This window comes from Mus caroli, unplaced genomic scaffold (assembly GCF_978045245.1).
Source record: "Mus caroli unplaced genomic scaffold, Mus_caroli_1 scaffold_11, whole genome shotgun sequence".
NCBI classification, from domain to species: Eukaryota; Metazoa; Chordata; class Mammalia; order Rodentia; family Muridae; genus Mus; species Mus caroli.
In genome coordinates, this window is record NW_028227266.1 from 112,170,839 (window position 1) to 112,190,315 (window position 19,477).

At 43.8% G+C, this 19,477-nt stretch overlaps 1 protein-coding gene across 1 annotated transcript; it reads right to left on the reverse strand.

The window, feature by feature from the left end:
* Nucleotides 1-10,263: 10,263 nt before the first annotated feature.
* Nucleotides 10,264-18,079, reverse strand: LOC147002152 (uncharacterized). Its single transcript, XM_085828306.1, has 4 exons — nt 17,626-18,079; nt 13,245-13,341; nt 11,028-11,077; nt 10,264-10,694 (listed from the first exon to the last, which is right to left on the reverse strand). The coding sequence occupies exons 1-4, from the start codon at nt 17,771-17,773 to the stop codon at nt 10,648-10,650; spliced, it is 342 nt and encodes a 113-aa protein (XP_085684432.1). The 5' UTR covers nt 17,774-18,079; the 3' UTR covers nt 10,264-10,647.
* Nucleotides 18,080-19,477: the final 1,398 nt, after the last annotated feature.

A 19,477-nucleotide genomic window follows, 5' to 3' on the forward strand; every position in this document is an offset into this window, starting at 1 on the left:
AGCTGCATATTCTAGATTCCAGTTTTAGAGATTGGGTCCCCACAGCTGGGAGGAACTTACTGTGTGTATGTTGGTGAGTGTCCGTGTGTGTGTGTCTGTGAGTCTGTGTGAAGGTATGTGTGAAGGTGTGTGAAAGTATGTATGCAAATGTGTGTGCAAGTGTGCGTGTACCATATTTGCACCACAGATCTTCACATCTCACATCCAGAGTCTGTGTACTCACCAGTCACTCAAAATGAACCCCCTCCTAGCCATTTTCTGGAAAGCGAGATTGGCAACTGTTCTTTTACCCAGATAGCTTAGAGTACAGACAACCTAAGGGCAGACGTTACCATAAGGCCTGACTAAAGTCTTTGTGGAAGTTCTGGGAGGTTTATAATTCAGGTTTAAGAGAAGACAAGTGGAGTTCGGATTTGGACACTGGCTGTCTAAGGGGTGTTGAAAAGAGAGTCCAGGGGTCCCTTGCTGGCAGGTTCTGGGTTCTGGGCTGGATCCTCATCCACACTGTGCTCAGAGCTGACATATCATATCAGGAAAAAGTAGTCAGGCAGCTTCCATTCCAGCTCCATCAAGCCTCTGTCGTCCTTCACCCCCAGAGGGTCTTATTCAGGGTCAACAAGAATAGAGAGTGATGTCGACTCTAGTTGGGTCTGAAATGATGAGGACCTGGTGCACAAGATAAGGTAAGATCACAGCCTTTCCTGAGGTCCTGTGACCGCAGGCCACTCTCCCCTCGGTCATACATGAGGACGCATGTGTACTAAATCATGAGGCTGGAAGCACAGCGTCACACCTGTACACGTGCCATGTGTTCCCCTAGCACAGAGGCTGGTGGGAAGCAGGAGCCCTCAGCCCACCGTGGATGGAAGCAGTGACCGCTCTTGATCTCCAGCTTCACTGGGGCTCCCAAGGCTCTCACGCCCTCTCGGCAAGACACTGATGTTGGGGAAAACCGTGATCTCTGCTAAACTCACTTTTCCTCAGTGGAAAGCTTGTTTGGGGGACCAGAGAAACTTGGTCATTGTGATATGAAGTTGGAGAAGGAGCACAGATCTCCGACGCCAGCCGGTGGGGCTTTTCTCTTCCCCTTTATCCAACAATCTCACAGCCAGCTGCAGGATGGGGGTGTGGCTTTCTCAAGGTGGAGCCCACCCCTCACCCCAGAAAGTCTAAGCTGCTCAACCACCTGCTCTCTCCCTCCCTCCATTTCTCTCTGTGCTGGACCGGAAGCCATCAGCCAGACTCGACCTCCACTCTTCAAAGTTTGACCAAACTTTGCCATTTCTACATTTTCGCAATTTTCTATAATAAGCCTGCACTGGTTTTATAATGGGGAAAAAACCCACTCTACACTGCTCAAAATAAACTCAAGTTTCCTAAGGTGACAAGAAGACTCTCCACCCTCACTGCGCATGGCTGCAATTCCAGGGAGTTTATTTTGGCACCGAAAACGCCCACTCCAGAGTCCATATGGCCTGAGCATAAGTAAGTTGTAGTCTACTTTTTAAAGGACCACGCACAGACTCACTCTGCACTTCAAATAGGAATTCAAATTTATCAAGATCTTTTTTTTTTTTTTTTTTTTTTTGGAGAGGGGAAGTGGGAAAAGAAAGTCCAAAAGATCTACAAAAGTAGAGCTTTCTCCTGTGTGTTATCCCTAGAGTACATGTTGTGTGTGCATGTGTGCATACATGTGTGTATGCATGTATGCATGACGCCAAGGACCAACCAAAGCAAGTGTCTACTTTCTGATGATGCCTATTTAGGAGTCAATTGGACCAGCTTGGGGATGCCACCCACAGCTCTCCAGAGAGGGTGGCAGGTATTAGACCCGGGATCTGCAGGGTGATGGTAATCTTTGTCTGCAATGCTGAATCTCAAAGGAAGGAAACAGGGGGCCAGCAATATCACTGGGGATCGCTGTTGGAGAGCTCAGCTATTCACAAAGAGCTAGACCACCATGCCAGGCCAGCCACACGCAGATTAAAAGCCATCATAAAGCAAAAACACTGAAATTTCATTTCTGAAAATTCACAACTCCTTTTTCTTGTTCAATTTGAAACAAGGTCTCACACTTAGGCTCAGGCTGTCCTGGAGCTCACTAAGTTCCCATGGCTTCAAACTGATGACAATCCTCCTGCCTCAGCCTTCTGAGCCTGAGGATTATAGATACCATGAGTCGCCATGCTTTGCTTGCTGCCGTCTTTCTAAAGCAGCACCAAAGCTCTGTGAGTAATCAGAACTTCCCCCCACCTATCATGTAAACTTTAGGATTTGGGTTCTTTGTTGTTGATAAATTACATAGAAAGAGAACCTGGCTCTCACAGCCTACCCCCACCCCACCCCCACATGGCCTTCATATCGGCCTGTGTGTTTCCTGTTGCTCCAGATGTAAAGTTGGGGTCACCAGCCACTGCCACTAAAATGACTCTCTTCCTTCCCACTCCCTGGCAGCTTAGCTTTGCCCTCAGCCTAGCCTTTGAGACAACACCAAGCATTTCAAATCAGCTCATTCCCCTACGAGGCTTACACTGAGTCTCATGGTTCATTGCCTGAACTCCGGTCACGTGCTCATTTCTCGCCTCTCAAAACAGGGTCTCACACCCGCTCGCTGCTTTCCCACCACACCGCCAGCACCTTGAGGGAAAGAAGAGTGTGGATAGAAGATGACCAACATCAGAAAAAACGAAAATGGAAGAGCTCCTGGCTAGTCTTACCCTTATCTTATATTTAAGCCTGTACAAAGAATAGGTGGATAGAAACACATGCACGAGACCCATAACTGGGTGGACACACTGCCTTAGTTAGAGTTTCCACCAATGTGAAGAGACACCATGGCCACAGCAACCCTTATAGAGGTAGACATTTAATTGGAGCTGGCTTACAGTTCAGAGGTTTAGTCCATAATCATCATGGCAGATAACATGTAACAAGCAGGCAAACATGGTATTGGAGGGGTAGCTGAGTGTTCTGATGGTACCTCCTAGGAGTGACACTCCCTATGCACCTATGAGGGCCATTTTACTCAAACCCACATACACTGGGTGCTCTTAACTACTGAGTCATCTTTCCAGTCTCTAGGTATTTATTAAGCCACTGCAATTTCTAAGGTGAAGTAGTTTCATTCTTATAGGAGGAGCAGTGGTGGCCACCTCTATGTAAACACCAGGGCTGCACAGCTGCAAAGGCATCTCCTGCAGGGGGGCCTCACAGAGGACTGCCTGAGAGACCAAGGATTGTTGATGCAGACAGTGCTAGCCAATCGGGAACTACTGTTTAGAAGAAATGCTTTCTTGGGACCAACGGGGCACAGGAGGAGCAGAAAGGGTCGAGCAACAAGTAGTCCAGTGCACAGGTAGCACATCCCTAAGGCTTGAAATGTGCCAATGGCACAGACAACAGTGACCGAGGAAAATTCAAGGTATGTGTACTGGGTAGGAATTTCCAAAGGTCACTGTGGCCAAATCTCTCATTTCCAAACAGGTATTTGGCTTCTAAGAGTTGGTGGAAAGCAACCAGGCAAAATCGATATTTAAACAGAGATTTAAGCTGAGGCTAGGAAGGCAAAGGGATGGATGGTAACTGTGTTAAAGGGGAACTATCAGTGCACAGCACATCCTAGATGCTTAATCAAGCACAGATGTTTTCCTAAACCAGTGATTAAGAAAAAAATTGGTTCCATCCATTTGCCTGCAAAACTCAGGATGTCCTCATTCTTAATAGCTGAGTAGTATTCCATTGTGTAAATGAACCACATTTTCTGTATCCATTCTTCTGTCTTGGGACATCTAGGTTGTTTCTAGCTTTTGGCTCTCACAAACAAAGTCACTATGAACATAGTAGAACACGTGCTCCTGTGGCATGGTGGGGCATCTTTTGGGTATATTCCCAAGAGTGATATCGCTGGGTCTTCAGGTAGATCTATTTCCAATTTTCAGAGGAACCTCCAGTTTCATTTCTAGAATGGTTGTATAAGTTTGCAATGTCACCAGCAGTAGAAGAGTGTTCCTCTTTCACTACATCCTCTCCAACATGTGTTGTCACCTGAGGTTTTGATCTTAGCCATTCTGATTGGTGTAAGGTAGACTCTTAGGGTTGTTTTGATTTGCATTTCTCTGACCACTAAGGACTTTGAACATTCCTTTAGCTGTTTCTCAGCCATTTGAGATTCCTCAGTTTAGTTCTATACCCCATTTTTTTCATTGGGTTGTTTGATGTTTGGGTGGTTAGCTTCTTGAGTTCTTTATATATTTTGGATATTAGCCCTCTCTCAGATGTGGGGTTAGTGAAGATTTTTTTCCCCAATCAGTAGGTTGCTGATTGACCCAAAAAGACATGCATGGTATAAGTAAATATGGGGGAGGGAGTGCCGAATACTCAAGATACAGCCCACAGAACTCAAAAAGGTCAAGAAGCTGAAGGACCTAAGTCCCACTCAGTCCCACTTGGGAGAGAGAAGAGTGGGGAAGGATATGGGAGGGAAAGGGGAATGGGGGCAGAGAGGGGAACATGATCAGGTATTGGGTGGGGAAAAAGGACTGAAATCCCTGAGAGCCAGCAGAAAGAATGGAAACAGGCAACCTTGGGAGATAGAAGGCTGGAGGGACCCTCCAGAATGTACTAGAGACCTGGGAGGTGAGGGACTCTCAGGACTCAAAGAGAGAGACCTTAGATGAAATGCCCTATATTGAGTGGGAACTTGTAGAGCCCACCTCCAGTAGAAAGACAGGTCATCAAGTGAGGGATGGGGTTGCCATCCCATAGTCAAAACTCTGACCCATAATTGTTCCTGCCTGAAAGAACTGTAGGGATGGAAATAGAGAGGAGCCTGAGGAAAAGAAGGTCCAGCAACAGGACCAAAGTGGGTTCCAACTCAAGGGGAGGTCCCAAGGCCTGACACTATTACTGAGGCTATGGAGCACTCACAAATAGGGACCTATCATGGTTGCCCTCCAAAAGACCCAAGCAGCTGAAAGAGTCAAATGCAGATATTTGGACAGAAGCTGCTGACTCCTATGGCTGAATTAGGGAAAAGCTGAAAGAAGCTGAGGAGAAGGGCGACCATGTAGGAGGACCAGCAGTCTTAATTAATCTGGACCCCTGAGATCTCTCAGATACTGGAACACCAACCAGGCAACATATACCAGCTGATATGAGGCCCCAAACACATACACAGCAGACGACTGCCAGATCTGGATTTAGTCAGAGATGATGTACCTAACCCTCAAGAGACTGGAGGCCCCAGGGAGTTTAGAGGTTTGGTGGGGTAGGGTGGGGGGTGAGGCCATCCTCGTGGAGACAGGGTAGCAGGGAAGAAGTATAGGATGTGGAGCAGTTGGAGGGTGGACCAGGAGGGGAATAAAATCTGAAGTTTAAAATAAATAAATAAATAATAAATAAAAGAAGGTATGCCAAAAGAAAGAGAGAGAGAGAGAGAGAGAGAGAGAGAGAGAGAGAGAGAGAGAGAGAAAGAAAGAAAGAAAGAAAGAAAGAAAGAAAGAAAGAAAGAAAGAAAGATAAAGGGAAGGAAAGGAAAGGAAAGAAAAGAAAAGAAAAGAAAAGAAAAGAAAAGAAAAGAAAGAAAAGAAAAGAAAAGAAAAGAAAAGAAAAGAAAAGAAAAGAAAAGAAAAGAAAAGAAAAGAAAGGAGAAGAAAGGAAAAGAAAAGAACAGAAAAGAAGAGAAAAGAAAAGAAAAATATTGGAAAGTGAGGAGTAAGAACTTAAGCAACAAGTTCTTCCATTGGATAGAAAGTGACCATGCCATGACAGCAATACAGGGCCACTGCACCCTCAAGCTACAACATTCAAGGATGTGTGAAGACCCTCTTATGCAAAAATAGAGGGATCTGTATATCAAAGTGCAATCATTAAATCTGCCAAAAAGATATTCTTGCAAATCATGGCTTGGTGTATTACTGATGAAGTACCATTTATTATAGGCATGAGTAATATGCATGTTTCATGCCAGTAGACAAAACCCTTCATGCATAGCCTCTGGAAAGCCAAATAGAGATAGGAATGGGGCAAGAAATCCAAGGTTTGTTCACACCGCAAACCTTGAGCATTGCTACTCTTGCAGAGGACTAAGGTGTGATTCTCCATATTCACATGGTGGTTCACAACCATCTGTAACTCCAGTATCAGGAGATTCAACATCTACTCTGGCTTATGTGGGCACCAGGCACACATATGGTGCATAGGCACACATGGAGACAAAACACTCATACACATACAAATATACATACAGGTTTGTGTCCCCTACCTTCAGGATCCCACCACCACCACCACCACCACCACCACCACCACCACCACCACCACCACCCCCGTTGTCTTCACAAACACCTGAGGTGGCTCTATACACTCTGGTTTGAGATGGGTTGAGAGCCACTGGAAAACTAGGTCACAACAAGCCAGTTACACGCATACCTGGTTTTTGTTTCGGTTTTGGTTTGTGGTGTGTGTGTGTGTGTGTGTGTTTGTGTGTGTGTGTGTGTGTGTGTGTGTGTGTGTGTGTGTGTGTGTTTGTGTGTGTGTGTGTGTTGTGGTTTTGTTTTTAGCTATTAATGGAACACAAGAGGTCTCTGTCCTAAGGTCTCAGGAGCCCATGAGAGAAAGAAAGCTCCCCTTGAGGATGGCATAAGCAATGCCTTTATCTGTTATCTGTGCTCCAGCCGCAGGGCCTTCACACAGGATGCTCTTCTGGCTAATGTGCTCTTTTATCCAGGGTGTGTGGTGCTGGAGATTGAACCCTGGGTCTTTCATATGCTAGGCAAGCACTGTTCAAACTGAGCTATATCCACAGCCTGAAGTTGTTCTGTAAGGTTGCAGTAATGTAGTGACCCTCGATTCACACCTCCCCTTTCCATGACTTGTCATTACATGCATATCTATTCTTAAATATGTAAATACAACCTGCCCAGTCTGTATAATGTTCTTTATGTGTGTTTTCGGGGCTGGACATTTGGTACTAGATAACCAAGTGATGTGCTCTCCCTTAGGGGATGCTATTTCTCCCCTTCTCAGCACTTCTTAGCTACCCGTCGTTCTTTGTGGAAAGCTGAGGTCTCTCAGTCTTCCTCTCATATTTACATTAGCATGTCTGTTGATGTTGTCCTTGTTCAACTCACGTTCAGGCAGTCACATAGCTGAGACACTGTGGGTGTAGCTTTCGGCAGTCCTAGGCGATGCAATCTCACAGCACATCCCCTGATCCTCTGACTCTTAGGATCTTTCTGCCCCTCTTCCGCAGTGTCCCCTGAGCTTTAGATGTGGGAATTGTTTAGTGGATGTGTTTGTCCATTGGGACTGGGCTCAGCAACTCATTTTGATTGGTTGTTGTCTTCTGTAATGGCCTCTGTCAATTGCAAAAAGACGTTTCTTTGCTGACGGGTGTGGACTACACTTACCTGTGGGTAAAAGGTCAATTATTTGGAATGTCGTCAGGGATTACAGTGGTTTAGTAAAGTGGCTACTGTAGGTTCTCCTCCAAGATCTGTGGCCTCCCTAACTCTGGGTATTTGGCTAGGTTTCCAATACTAGGTATGAGTTCCCGCTTGTTGATCGGGTCTTAAAGTCCAATTAGGGATGCATAAGGTTTTATTTCCAAAAATAAAAACATAAATAACACCAGGTCAGTACACATTTGTTATAATAGACTTTTGAGTATTTTGTTTCAGTCTTAATAAGCAAAATGAAGCTATACACTATAGAGCTGTGTGCAAACCTGTAGTATCTAATATTTTTGTGCTATCAAAAAGCAATAAAGCATAGCAGCCAAGAAGCTCATAAAAATAGAGATGTCACAGATGTAAAAGAACCACAGACGATTGATCAAATGAATATAAGACGTGCTCATCCCACCCAGAAAAAACACATTTCTTTCCATCTTAAGATGGAAATCTTTCAGGGAATGTACCCAGCTCTGTGTTACAATAGAGAACAGCATCTTAAATGAGATGTTATATGTCAAAACATAACAGAAAAATATTAATATGTATAAGCAGCACTAAAGAATATGTATCAAAAGATCCTACAGAGTTGAAGACGTTTTAAAATATTTGGCCCTATAGATATATGTAAAACTTGGAAAAATCAGAGCAACCTGTAAATAAAACTATACATAATGGATGTAATTGAGGGACAGATACAAAAGATTTATTGCACTATTCTAATTTATATATGATTTGCTTTTTCCACGAGGCAGTGTTTTTAAATGCCATAGATAAAATTAAAGGACAAATGAAAATTATTGCCACATATGGCTAATAAGGAAGCTAAGTCATGTCATCTAAGAATTTCTTACATTTCATCTTTAAAAATGTATCTGTTGGTGTTTTTAAAATTAGGTGAGTTGGCATTTAGCTCAGTTTATAGAGCGTCTGCTCAGCATGCAGGAAGCCCTGGGTGCAACCTCCATAGCACAGCAAGCAGAGCCCAGTGGAACATGCCTGTCATCCCAGCACTCCGGAGGCTGAAGCATGAGGATCAACAGTTCAATGTCATTTTCAGCTATACAGCAAACGCAAGCTAAACAGCAACCTCGAATACAACGACCTGAATCTCAAGGGGTTGGCAGGTCAAAGGTTATGAACCAGCAGTTTCAGCACAGCAAATACATGGAGATTCTCCTATCAGCTAACAGGGGCCCTGATTAGCATGAGAACTGATGTCTCACCATCAAACAAAAGTGTGAGATGCCATCTTTTCTCTCTGAGCCTGATACAAGGTTAAATACAGTTCTCCTTGTCGTCATTCTGTGGGCTCTAACCAGCTCAGTAAGAAAAATAAACACAGGCAAAACATATTAGAAAGAAAATATTTTATTTCCATTGTCTGAAAATGAGAGGATTATATGCACAACAATAACCCAAAATAATCTACAGACTTTAGAATTAACACGTAAATGTAATAATAATACTAAAGATTAATGCTCAGAAGTAATTGAATTTATTAATGCCAGCAATAACTTAAAAACAAAATTTTTAAAAGACTATTAGCAACAGCATCCCAAATACTAAATATCCAGGAGAAAATCTAAAATATATGTATGTGAGAATTTTAACAGGAAAGTACACAACACAACTGAAAAAAAATCAAAATCAAGAATGGTCTCTATATACTGATAGATATTCTGTGCTCACAGACTGGAAGTTTCAGTTCTTCATAGATCCTGTGATGGTCATTGTTAATTGTCAACTTGACACAATCCAGAATCACTTGGAAAGGGAGTCTCACTGAGAGAATGTCTATATTAGGATGGCCTATGAGTATGTCTGGTGGAGGATTATCTTGATTATGTTAATTAAGGTTGGAGAGCCCATAGTGAGCGGCACTATTCCCTAGGCAAGGGATTCTGAGCAGAGATAGTGAGCTAGGCACACATGCATTAAGTCATTGCTCAGATTCTGATTTGTGGATGTAATGTGACATCTGTTTCAAATTCCTGCCACCTTGACTTCCCTGAAGTGATGGCTGTGACTGGTAAGCCAAAGAAATCCTTTCTCTCTTGAGTTGATTTTGTCAGGCTTTTTTTATCACAGCAGTGGGAAAAGAAACTAAGACAAATCTCACTTGCCTCCAATACGATACTCATTATAAAAGCCTCAATAGAGGGTGTTGCTTTTTAAAAAGTACATCTCATTAGACTGGTGTGTGTGTGTGTGTGTGTGTGTGTGTGTGTGTGTGTGTGTGTGTAAACACTGACTCTAAAACATATTAAAAAATAAGGGATTAAAAAGAATAGCTTAGGGGCTAGAGAGATGGCTCAGTGGTTAAGAGCACTGATTGCTCTTCCAGAGGTCCTGAGTTCAATTCCCAGCAACCACATGGTGGCTCACAACCATCTGTAATGGATCTAGTGCCTTCTCGTATGTCTGAAGACAGCTCCAGTGTACTTATATAAATAAAATAAATAGATTAAAAAAAAAGAATAGCCTAGAGAATCATGAAGATAAATGACTCACAGTAAAGGAGACAGCGCAGACTGCGCAAGGAGAGAAAGACAGACCAGAACATTACAATAACCTAAAATGTACAACCGTAACTGCTGTAGAAATGAGTTTATGCCAAATGTGTGATAGAAAAGCAACAGGCAAAGGACATTTTCAATCAACAGCGTTGGAGCAAACAGCTATCCATATCTACTCAAGGATAAGCCTTAGCTGTTGCTGTGAGCAAGATCCTAGGTGGAGTAGAGACTTGGATATAAAATATAAAAACATATATGAATCCATATGCATTCTATAAGGAATTCCCACTCCAGGCTCCCTGAGTCGTAAGGACTCTGATTGTTTTCCACGCAGCTGATCCAATTATCTCTTTAAATCAGAGGTTGGCTTATTTTAGATTATGTTCGATGGTTTCTCAGTGCTCTTGAAAGAAAGACCAAATCCCTTGCCCTGGCCCCTGAGTCACTCCAGAGACAAACTGGCTGCTACCTCGTTATTCAGCCTCATCTGTACTGTTTCCTGGACTCGTTGCCTCTTAGATATCTGCTTTCGTTCAGTGCTCTCCTGCCTTTGCGTGTTCTTTTCTCTGTTCTGCTGCTGTCTGACCTTCAGTCTTTATTGCACCCTTCCTTTTCGTCTTCCCGATGTCCACTAGGAAATCGTTTGTACAAACAGCTCTTTCCTGATCCTCTCCTCCATCCTAAAATAGGTAGGTTCCTCCTTGGCTTCCTTGGTAGACTTTAGCATCTTGGTGGCAGGAAAGAATTACTACATTTCATAATGGATGGAGGAGAAACTCATGAAGTCCCACCCCTCCCAGGGGGCCTATTGGAAGTTAACGGTTGTTGAGAGAGGGGAAGTAATTTCCTTCAGAAGTATAGACAAAACTGAAGAAACTTAAAGATATCTCACACACTCACACGATATACTTCACACACACGCACACACACACACACACACACACACACACTCGCGAGAGCTCCCACACGGGATTTGAGAGGAGAAGGGGGTTATTGGAAAGGGTTTCCATGGGAGAAGGAGTGGACATGAGGGAGTACTGAGGAGTGAAAAACAGCCTACCTTCATCATCTCCGTGCATGAAACTGTCCAAAAATGTTTTACAATTCAGTCTGGTCATGAGAAACAGAAAACACAAATCAGTGTTTCAAACAAGATAGATGTGTTTTGTTCCTTACAAAGAAGTCTCAAGTTCAAAAGACAAAAAGTTGGAGGACGTCCAGTCACCAAATCTTGTTACCATAACCCTCCTTCCTCACCTGGTGGTGAGCCAGCTATGACCCCTGGGTTGGCCCGTTTTCTTTCAGGACTCAGGCTGAGGCATCTGCCCCCTGCCCCCCAACTTTTTCAGGATGTTGAGCCTTGTAAGAGAAAGAGAGTGAGAACTGGGACTATGAGCAGGAACTTTCAGGGCTTCTGATTGGCTGTGATATACATCCCTTCTGCCCACATCTGATTAGCTAGAACAAGTTATATGACTCAGCTAATTCGAGTGGGAAGGAATGTCTCCAGAGAGGCAGCTCATCACACAGCAATGGGTAAGAATGAAGGAATCCTCCTCCTAGAGAGAAGAGGAATGAGCTGATGGCCTTCCCTGGCGACATAAGTCTACTGAGATGTGGGGACTCAAGATCCCCACATCTTTGCTTACTACACACTTTCTACCACGGTCTACGAAATGCCAGTGCAGTGCCAAGTCCACGTGTGGCATTCTAGATAGCACACAAGCCCCTATACTTCAGGAAGCTAAGCAGAGAACACTCATCGTACCCAAGCATTTTATGAACATTTCATGATAAATGGTGTTTATGTTCTAGGTGCTCATGATAACTTCAGAATCAGACATAAACCCTTTACTCACAGAAATCACTTTCTGGGTTATTTTTTTGATTATCTAAACAATGTTTTATTAGATATTTTCTTCATTTACAATTCAAATGCTATCCCAAAAGTCCCATATACCCTCCCCTCACCCTGCTCCCCAACCCACCCACTCCAGCTTCCTGACTCTGGCATTCCCCTACATTGGGCCATATAATCTTTGCAAGACCAAGGGCCTCTCCTCCCAATGATGGCCAATTAGGCCATCTTCTGCTACATATGCAGCTAGAGACACAAGCTCAGGGGGTACTGGTTAGTTCATATTGTTGTTCCTCCTATAGGGTTACAGACCCCTTCAGCTCCTTGGGTACTTCCTCTAGCTCCTCCATTGGGGCCCCTGTGTTCCATCCAATAGATGACTGTGAGCATCCTCTTCTGTATTTTACCAGACACTGGCATAGCCTCACAAGAGATAGCTATATCAGGATCCTATCAGCAAAATCTTGCTGGCATATGCAATAGTGTCTGGGTTTGGTGGTTGTTTATGGGATGGATCCCCAGGTGGGGCAGTCTCTGGATGGTCCTTCCTTCCATCTCAGCTCCAAACTTTGTCTCTGTAACTCCTTCCATGGGTATTTTGTTCCACATTCCAAGGAGGAACGAAGTATCCACACTTTGGTCTTCCTTCTTCTTGAGTTTCATGTGGTTTGCAAATTGTATCTTGCGTATTCTAAGTTTCTAGGCTAATATCCACTAATCAGTGAGTTCATATCATGTGTGTTCTTTTGTGATTGGGTTACCTCACTCAGGATGATATCCTCCAGATCCATCAAGTTACCTAAGAATTCAATAAATTCATTGTTTTTCATAGCTGAGTAGTACTCCATTGTGTAAATGTACCACATTTTCTGTATCTATTCCTCTGTTGAGGGACATCTGGGTTCCTTCCAGCTTCTGGCTATTATAAATAAGGCTGCTATGAACATAGTGGAGCATGTGTCCTTATTACCAGTTGGAACATCTTCTGGGTATATGCCCAGGAATGGTATTGCTGGATCTTCCGGTAGTACTATGTCCAATTTTATGAGAAACCACAAGACTGGTTTCCAGAGTGGTTGTACCAACTTGCAATCCCACCTGCACCTGCTGTCACCTGAATTTTTGATCTTAGCCATTCTGACTAGTGTGAGGTAAAATATCAGGGTTATTTTGATTTGCATTTCTCTGGGATACTTTTTATTATCTATTACTTATAATCATTTGAAAAACTATCCTAAAATGTACTGGTTTAAGACAAGTTTGGAGGGCTACCTATAAGTTTAAAAGTTAAATGAGTGATTCTGCAGATCTGAGCCATGCCTCTCTGATCTGGCTGGGCTCCCTCTCAGCTAAGCAGCAGCAGCAGCAGGAGGAGGAGGAGGAGGAGGAGGAGGAGGAGGAGGAAAGAGTTCTACTCACCTGAGGCAGTCACATGACACCTTAGTACCAATCCACATTCTCTCTCCATCCTCCATCACTCTGGCTTGGAGACAATCATGAAAGCAGAAGATGGGCCCTTAAGAGAGATAGGAAAATGAACCAGATCTTATGAGGCTAAGACTCAACCATCATTTTCCCCAAATTCTATTGGCAAAACTGACCAGGGGTCAGGGCATGTGAGAGGTGGAGAAAGGGACCTCATTCCTTTATTAGGGAATTACTAAAGTCATAGACACTCCAAAGACAGAGGAGATAAGGAGCAATTTTACAATCTGCCACAAATGTAAAGGTCCCTGTCCTAGTCAACTTTGTCATCTTGACAAAGTGTAAAATCACCCAAACAGATTCTCAACTGAGTAAATGTCTTTTCCAAATAGGTCTATAGACATATTCGTGAAGGGTTGTCTCGTTTGGTAGTTTATATAAGAAGATTCCCCACTACAGGGAGCACCATTCCCTGGGCAGGTGTCCTCAGATATAGATGGAAGCTAGCTAAGCAAGCAGCATTTCTCCATGGTTTCTGCAGCAGGCTCCTGCCCTTGGGTTTTGTCCTTGACATAGCACAATGAGGGTCTGTGACCTGGATGTATAAATTAAACTAACCCTTTCCTCCTCAAGTTGCTATGCGTCAGAATGTTTCATCATAGCAACAGAAAAGAAACTATATCAGTACTCCTTTAGCGTGTGTATGTGTGTGGGTATTAGGTAGAGATAGAGATGGAGATGGAGATGGAGATGGAGATAGAGATAGGTAGATGAATAAAATTGGAAGATAATAATTTACAAGACATTAAATTTGAAAGATGTGTCTACCCCACGAGCAACAGACTCAACAGTTTTGCTTTGTTTTTAACTTGTTCTGTCCTATTCACAAAAGTTACCAGAATTCTCAGGGGGCTTATAAAACAATAACAAAAAATTAAGAATCATAGCTGTGTGGAGTGTGACCTCCTCCACAGACACAAAATACACTGGAGTGGAACTAATGATTTCTTTTGAAAGTCACTTAGATATTTCAACCAAGACTATAATGCTCCACCAGGGAACAGTTTTTAAGTTCATATATTTTATGCATGCTTATTAAACATATTTTATTCATGTACACACATATAAGTAACCATATTCCATGCAAAGGTACAAATATATAATTGATATAAAAGTCAAAGGAATAGACAACAAAGTCAACCTTTTGTGCTCACCTTAACCCAAGCATCCATAGAGAAGATTCTGGAACAGAGGGATGTTTAGGTTGACACTATGTCTTGATGTTATAAAAAATATTACCATTTCTTATGATATCCATAAGAGAATAACCATTCCAGTTTCAAAGCCAGAATAACCATTTTGAAGAAAATTATGCCTGAAGTACATTGATGGGAGCCAGCATGTTACCCATAGATCCACCTGAGAGAAAAGACACTTCACCCCCTTCCTCCTGAATCAAACCACCATTTTCCTTTTCATTGCTGGAGACTGAGCCCAGGGCCTTTCACATTCCCCGTAGCCCTATGCTACCACTGACCTACATTCTTAACCCTCAGCATCATGTTTACCTATTGACTGTAAAAGAAAAGCTTTTGTGGAATAGGGATATGGTGGGAAAGCTGAAGTCTGTGGAAGTGGTGGCCAGCTTCTGCATATAGGCAGTGTTTGGGGGTGGGGGGGGGAGAATGTTTTAGAAGAATACTGACCAGGATGGGGAGAAAGGACAGAGCATTCATTTCTGGTATGTATTTCTTCACAATGCCCAAAGCACTCGAAATTAGATGGCAATTTTAGAATTTTAGGAATTATGTTACAGTCATCTCCATTAGCCAGGCTGGAAACTGACAAAGTCTTTCTACTAGCCTCATGTGCTTTTAAACAGGAACTCAAGTTCAAGTTGCCCTCACACTCACCATATAGTTGAAAATGACCTTGAACTTGATTCTTCCTACACCTATGGAGTGCTGGGATTACAGGAAAGTACCACTACATTAAAATTAAAAAAAAAAAAAAACTCTGACAAACATGACTTAAGAAAGGAAAGGTCTATTTAGGTGCACAGTTTGATAGTACAATCAGTCCATCCTCTGGGAGAGCCAAAGGGGCAGGGACTTGAAGCAGCAGAGTGTGTCCACGGCCCGGAAGAAGGTATCTATAAACACCTGTCCTCGAGTAGCTTCCTTTCTCCTTATGCAGTCTAAGATCCCAGCCCACAGAACCGTGCCTCCTATTTGATGGTGGGTCTTCCTACCTCGACTGACCTAATCACGATAATCCTAATTCCAGGGAGAATCTGAGGGGTCAAATTTGTGCAGATTTTTGGAAATCATTGGATCTTGAATATTTTTCTGCCCATCAGACACATACTGCAATGGTAGTTGCTGCTTCTCGTTTCTCTTAATGTGAGAACTGTAGAAATTGAGCCTTTCCTATTAACATACTGACGCTAGTGATTTATCAAATTAGCACAGAGGTTAATGGCATAAACAGGTTTTGGTTTCAACTCCTAGAACATCATTCAATTAGGTATTTGACCTTGGGGGGGAAAAATCCTTAATCTCTCCCCCTTACTTTTCTCTTCTGCAAAATCAACTTAATGCTAGTTTCTGTGTTTTGAAGAGGTAATGAGTTAAACATCACACAGCAATGTGCATAACACCAGGTACATTGGCAAGGGCTGATTTATAAACGTTTAATGTTATTCCCTACGCTTTGCCGTTAGTCTCCCTTTTTAATATTTCAACTTCTAGCAGTACCACAAAGAGATAAAGCACAGAATAGCAATGAAGAAAGATGAGGCAGGACCACTGGCCCTGTAGCTGAGCTACAAACCCTTACTTTGTTGTGAGGACAACAGGAGCTACTGGGGATTTCATTGGCCTACACTAGTCCCAAATTAATGGGCAGACAGACGCCCCCAGAGAGGTGACCCCCAACCACAGCACCTCCCCACCTAAGACTTCTGTTTGCTGCACATCTCGGCAAATAGGGGACATTCCAAAGTCCTGGCCCAGACCCTGGCCTGAGGGCTGCCCACTTGCATCTAGGCACTTTACAACGATCTAAAAAGTTATTCATTTGTTTCCGGGCTAGAATCTCGTGTTCCCCCAATAGACTGCAGAATCTACAAGAACGGAAGATGATGTCCTAGACATGACTATGCCCAGCACCTGCAGTAGATCCTGACGCACACCAACTGGTGATGCATGCGTGTTGAAATGTCCATTTCTATGAACAGTGATCCCTGGTGCCTACTGGGAAACTTATAATTTACAGGAAACTTTATGTGTCCTGAGCACGCTATTATCTCATTACTAAAAATGAATGCTTGTAGAATCAAGGGGCTTTAATCACGCGACTGAAGACAAATAGCTGCATTTGAAAGAAAACCACACAGAAATCCGTGTCTGCCAGGTGCTCTGGGAAAGGCCTGAGTTCCTATCCTAGATGAACAAAGCCCTGGTCTGGCCCCATGGCCCAGCAAACAGAGTGAAGGAGAAACCATGCTGAGCTCTGGCCTCAGAAAGGCCCTCAGCGGCTTTGAAACCTCGGGCTTGTTTCTTCTCTCTGTGACTTCATTCATCCTCCAAGAACTAGGGCACGGAAATAATCTAAGGTCCCTGCCCACACTCAGAAACAATTTGGCAAATCCAAGCCTCCTAAAACCCCACACCTCGATTGAAAGCTGCCCACTGTTCCGTAGAGAAGCCCCACACTCCGCACCAAGACCCTCTAGCTTCTCACCCCAGGCCCACTGCCAACCATGACGCAGAGGTCCCCTGTGCGCACAGCCACCCCACACTCAAACTTCCTGCAGTTCCAGCACCAGCACCTTGCGATGTACATATCTGTTTGTCTGGCTCGTGTTTCCTCTGCGCAGCCCTAAATAGCACTTGAAAAGAAAAGCAAACTCAACGACAAAGTTTTCTCTCTCCCGCGCAGGCAGGCTGCTGCCCCATCTTTCGGCTGACCCAGAATCTCTAGTTTTGCTGATTTCTTACTGTAACTGCCTCCTCATTTACCACACAGTGGAGATCTGATCCCTTCCTACTGAGACAAGTAGTTTTGCCTGCTCCTTCGGGCTTTTAGTATTCTTCCAAATTATTCTGATTGATATAGACCTCCATCCATGCTAATTATGCATAGCTTCTCTTATAAAGTGTGGTTTCCATGGTGACGGCGAGGGGAGAACAGGTGTGCGGGAAAGCTGCGCTATATTAAATGACAGTTACCCTCTGCCTCTCCTATGCAGATTGCTTTTCTCTACATTTATTTATAGCAGTCAGTAATTAATCTGTGTGAATCTCATTGCTGGAGGGCGGGGGAGGGGAGAGGGACACAGAATGATTAACAAGAGTCCTAATTATCCACGTACCTGTGAGTCTGAGAATTCTGTTAGCACACGATAATTCCAAAGTAGAGGAGTCAAATTTACCCTTGCACAGAGATGCCACTGCATGACAAGCAAGGCTTTGCCTATGAAAGGAGACAATCTTCCAGCTGCCGAGCCTCTGTGTAGACATCTGGGCTGCAGAAGGTTCCAAAGTGGACACCGGGACTCTCTTCAATGACCCACCAAAGTATAAAATTAGATCAGGCCAGAGTCCCAGACTCCAGGGACTGTCCAATTGTACATATCACAGCAGAAATGCCGCTCTTAAGCAGAGGAGGAAGGCAGGAAAGCAGTGCTGGTGGCTGGCCTCCTGTGGGGTCCAGAATGCTGCTAAACTGAGCCCAGGAAAGAGCTCAAGACAGCAGACCAGGCCCAGCCCCAAGGATAACACTGAGTCTCTAAAGTCCATGGGCATCCCACTGTGCCTTGAGCCTCGGTTTCTCTAACTGTATACTATGCATTAAAATGCAAATTCTCAGGGCCAGAGCAATGGTTGAGTTTGGCTTGCTGTTTGAGGGGAAACCGTTCATCATGGTGGTAGGAGCACGAGGGAGCTGGTCACACTGCATCCACAGTCAGAACACGGAGAAAGATGGATGCCAGCACTCATCTTCTCCTGAGGTTTCCTTTTCATTCAGTCTAGGATCGCAACCCATGGGAAAAGTACTGCCCACGTTCACATCTCAGTTTAACTCAGTTAAAGTCTAAGCAAAAACAGTCTCACAGACACACCTCAGGCGTGTCTCCAAGGTGAGTCCAAATCCAGCCAGCTACCAAGGAAGCTTAGTCATCACCCTGCTCCTGTGGTAGATGGAGAGGGGAGAAAAGAATAGAAGAATGTAGATTACTTGGCTCATCCCAAAACCCACAGATGGCATCCCTGGGTGGCACAGTGCCACATGTCTCCAATAAGCAAGTCAGAGAATTCACCCACTCTTTCCAAGACTCCCAGTGCGCTGTATGGATTCCCTCAGAGGTAAGGTGGGAGCTCCCAGGATGTGATAACAGCACAGGTCACAATTTTTCCCTTAGTCTCAAGCTTTGGGGAGTGAGCACAATAGAGCTAGTATCATTTGATGACCTCGTAATCAAATAGCACGGAGTGAAAAACACAAGCATCCACTAGAACCATAAGACCTGTGCTCACAGGAGAGAGCCCTCACGTCTGAAGCTCTGACTCTTGTGGTTTCTTCCCCGTGGATATTTTATTTCTATAATGACCTGGAAAAAAATTACACAGAACACTATAGCAATAAAAACAAAAAGAGAAAATAAAGAACCAATATGCATTCCCTTTAAAAAGGAAATGACTTCAAAGTTAGCCTGCCTGTGGGGGTGGTGAGAATAAAAGCCCCGTGTAGCTTTAGCTCAGACAGCTTCAGCACAGAATAGGGAAACATTGAAGAAAAATATGGCTCGTTCTCAACGGACCTCCTAAACACCACAAGAAACATCAAAAAATTATTAAATTCCCAATTACCGCCGTCCGTACATATGTTTTTCACAGCTGGAAAGCAAACTTGAAACTCAGGCAGGACACGCAAGCAGAATAGAGATGTTTGTGAGGCTTTTACCAACTCCCAGAGGGGTCGTGCAATTCAAAAATGGAGCTAACAAGAGGTTGTCCGTGGGGAAATGTCCACAACTGAGGACAAGAAGTATCATTCATTGCTAGCATTCAGTACCCTCCATGGGACTGTGGACCTGGGCCCAGCTGAGAAGAGGCAGGGACAAGGATCAACGGTTGGTAGATAATAAATACCATGTCCTGGACTGGAGAGATGGCTCAACTGTTGAGGGCACTGGCTGCTCTTCTAGAGGGTTCAATTCTCAG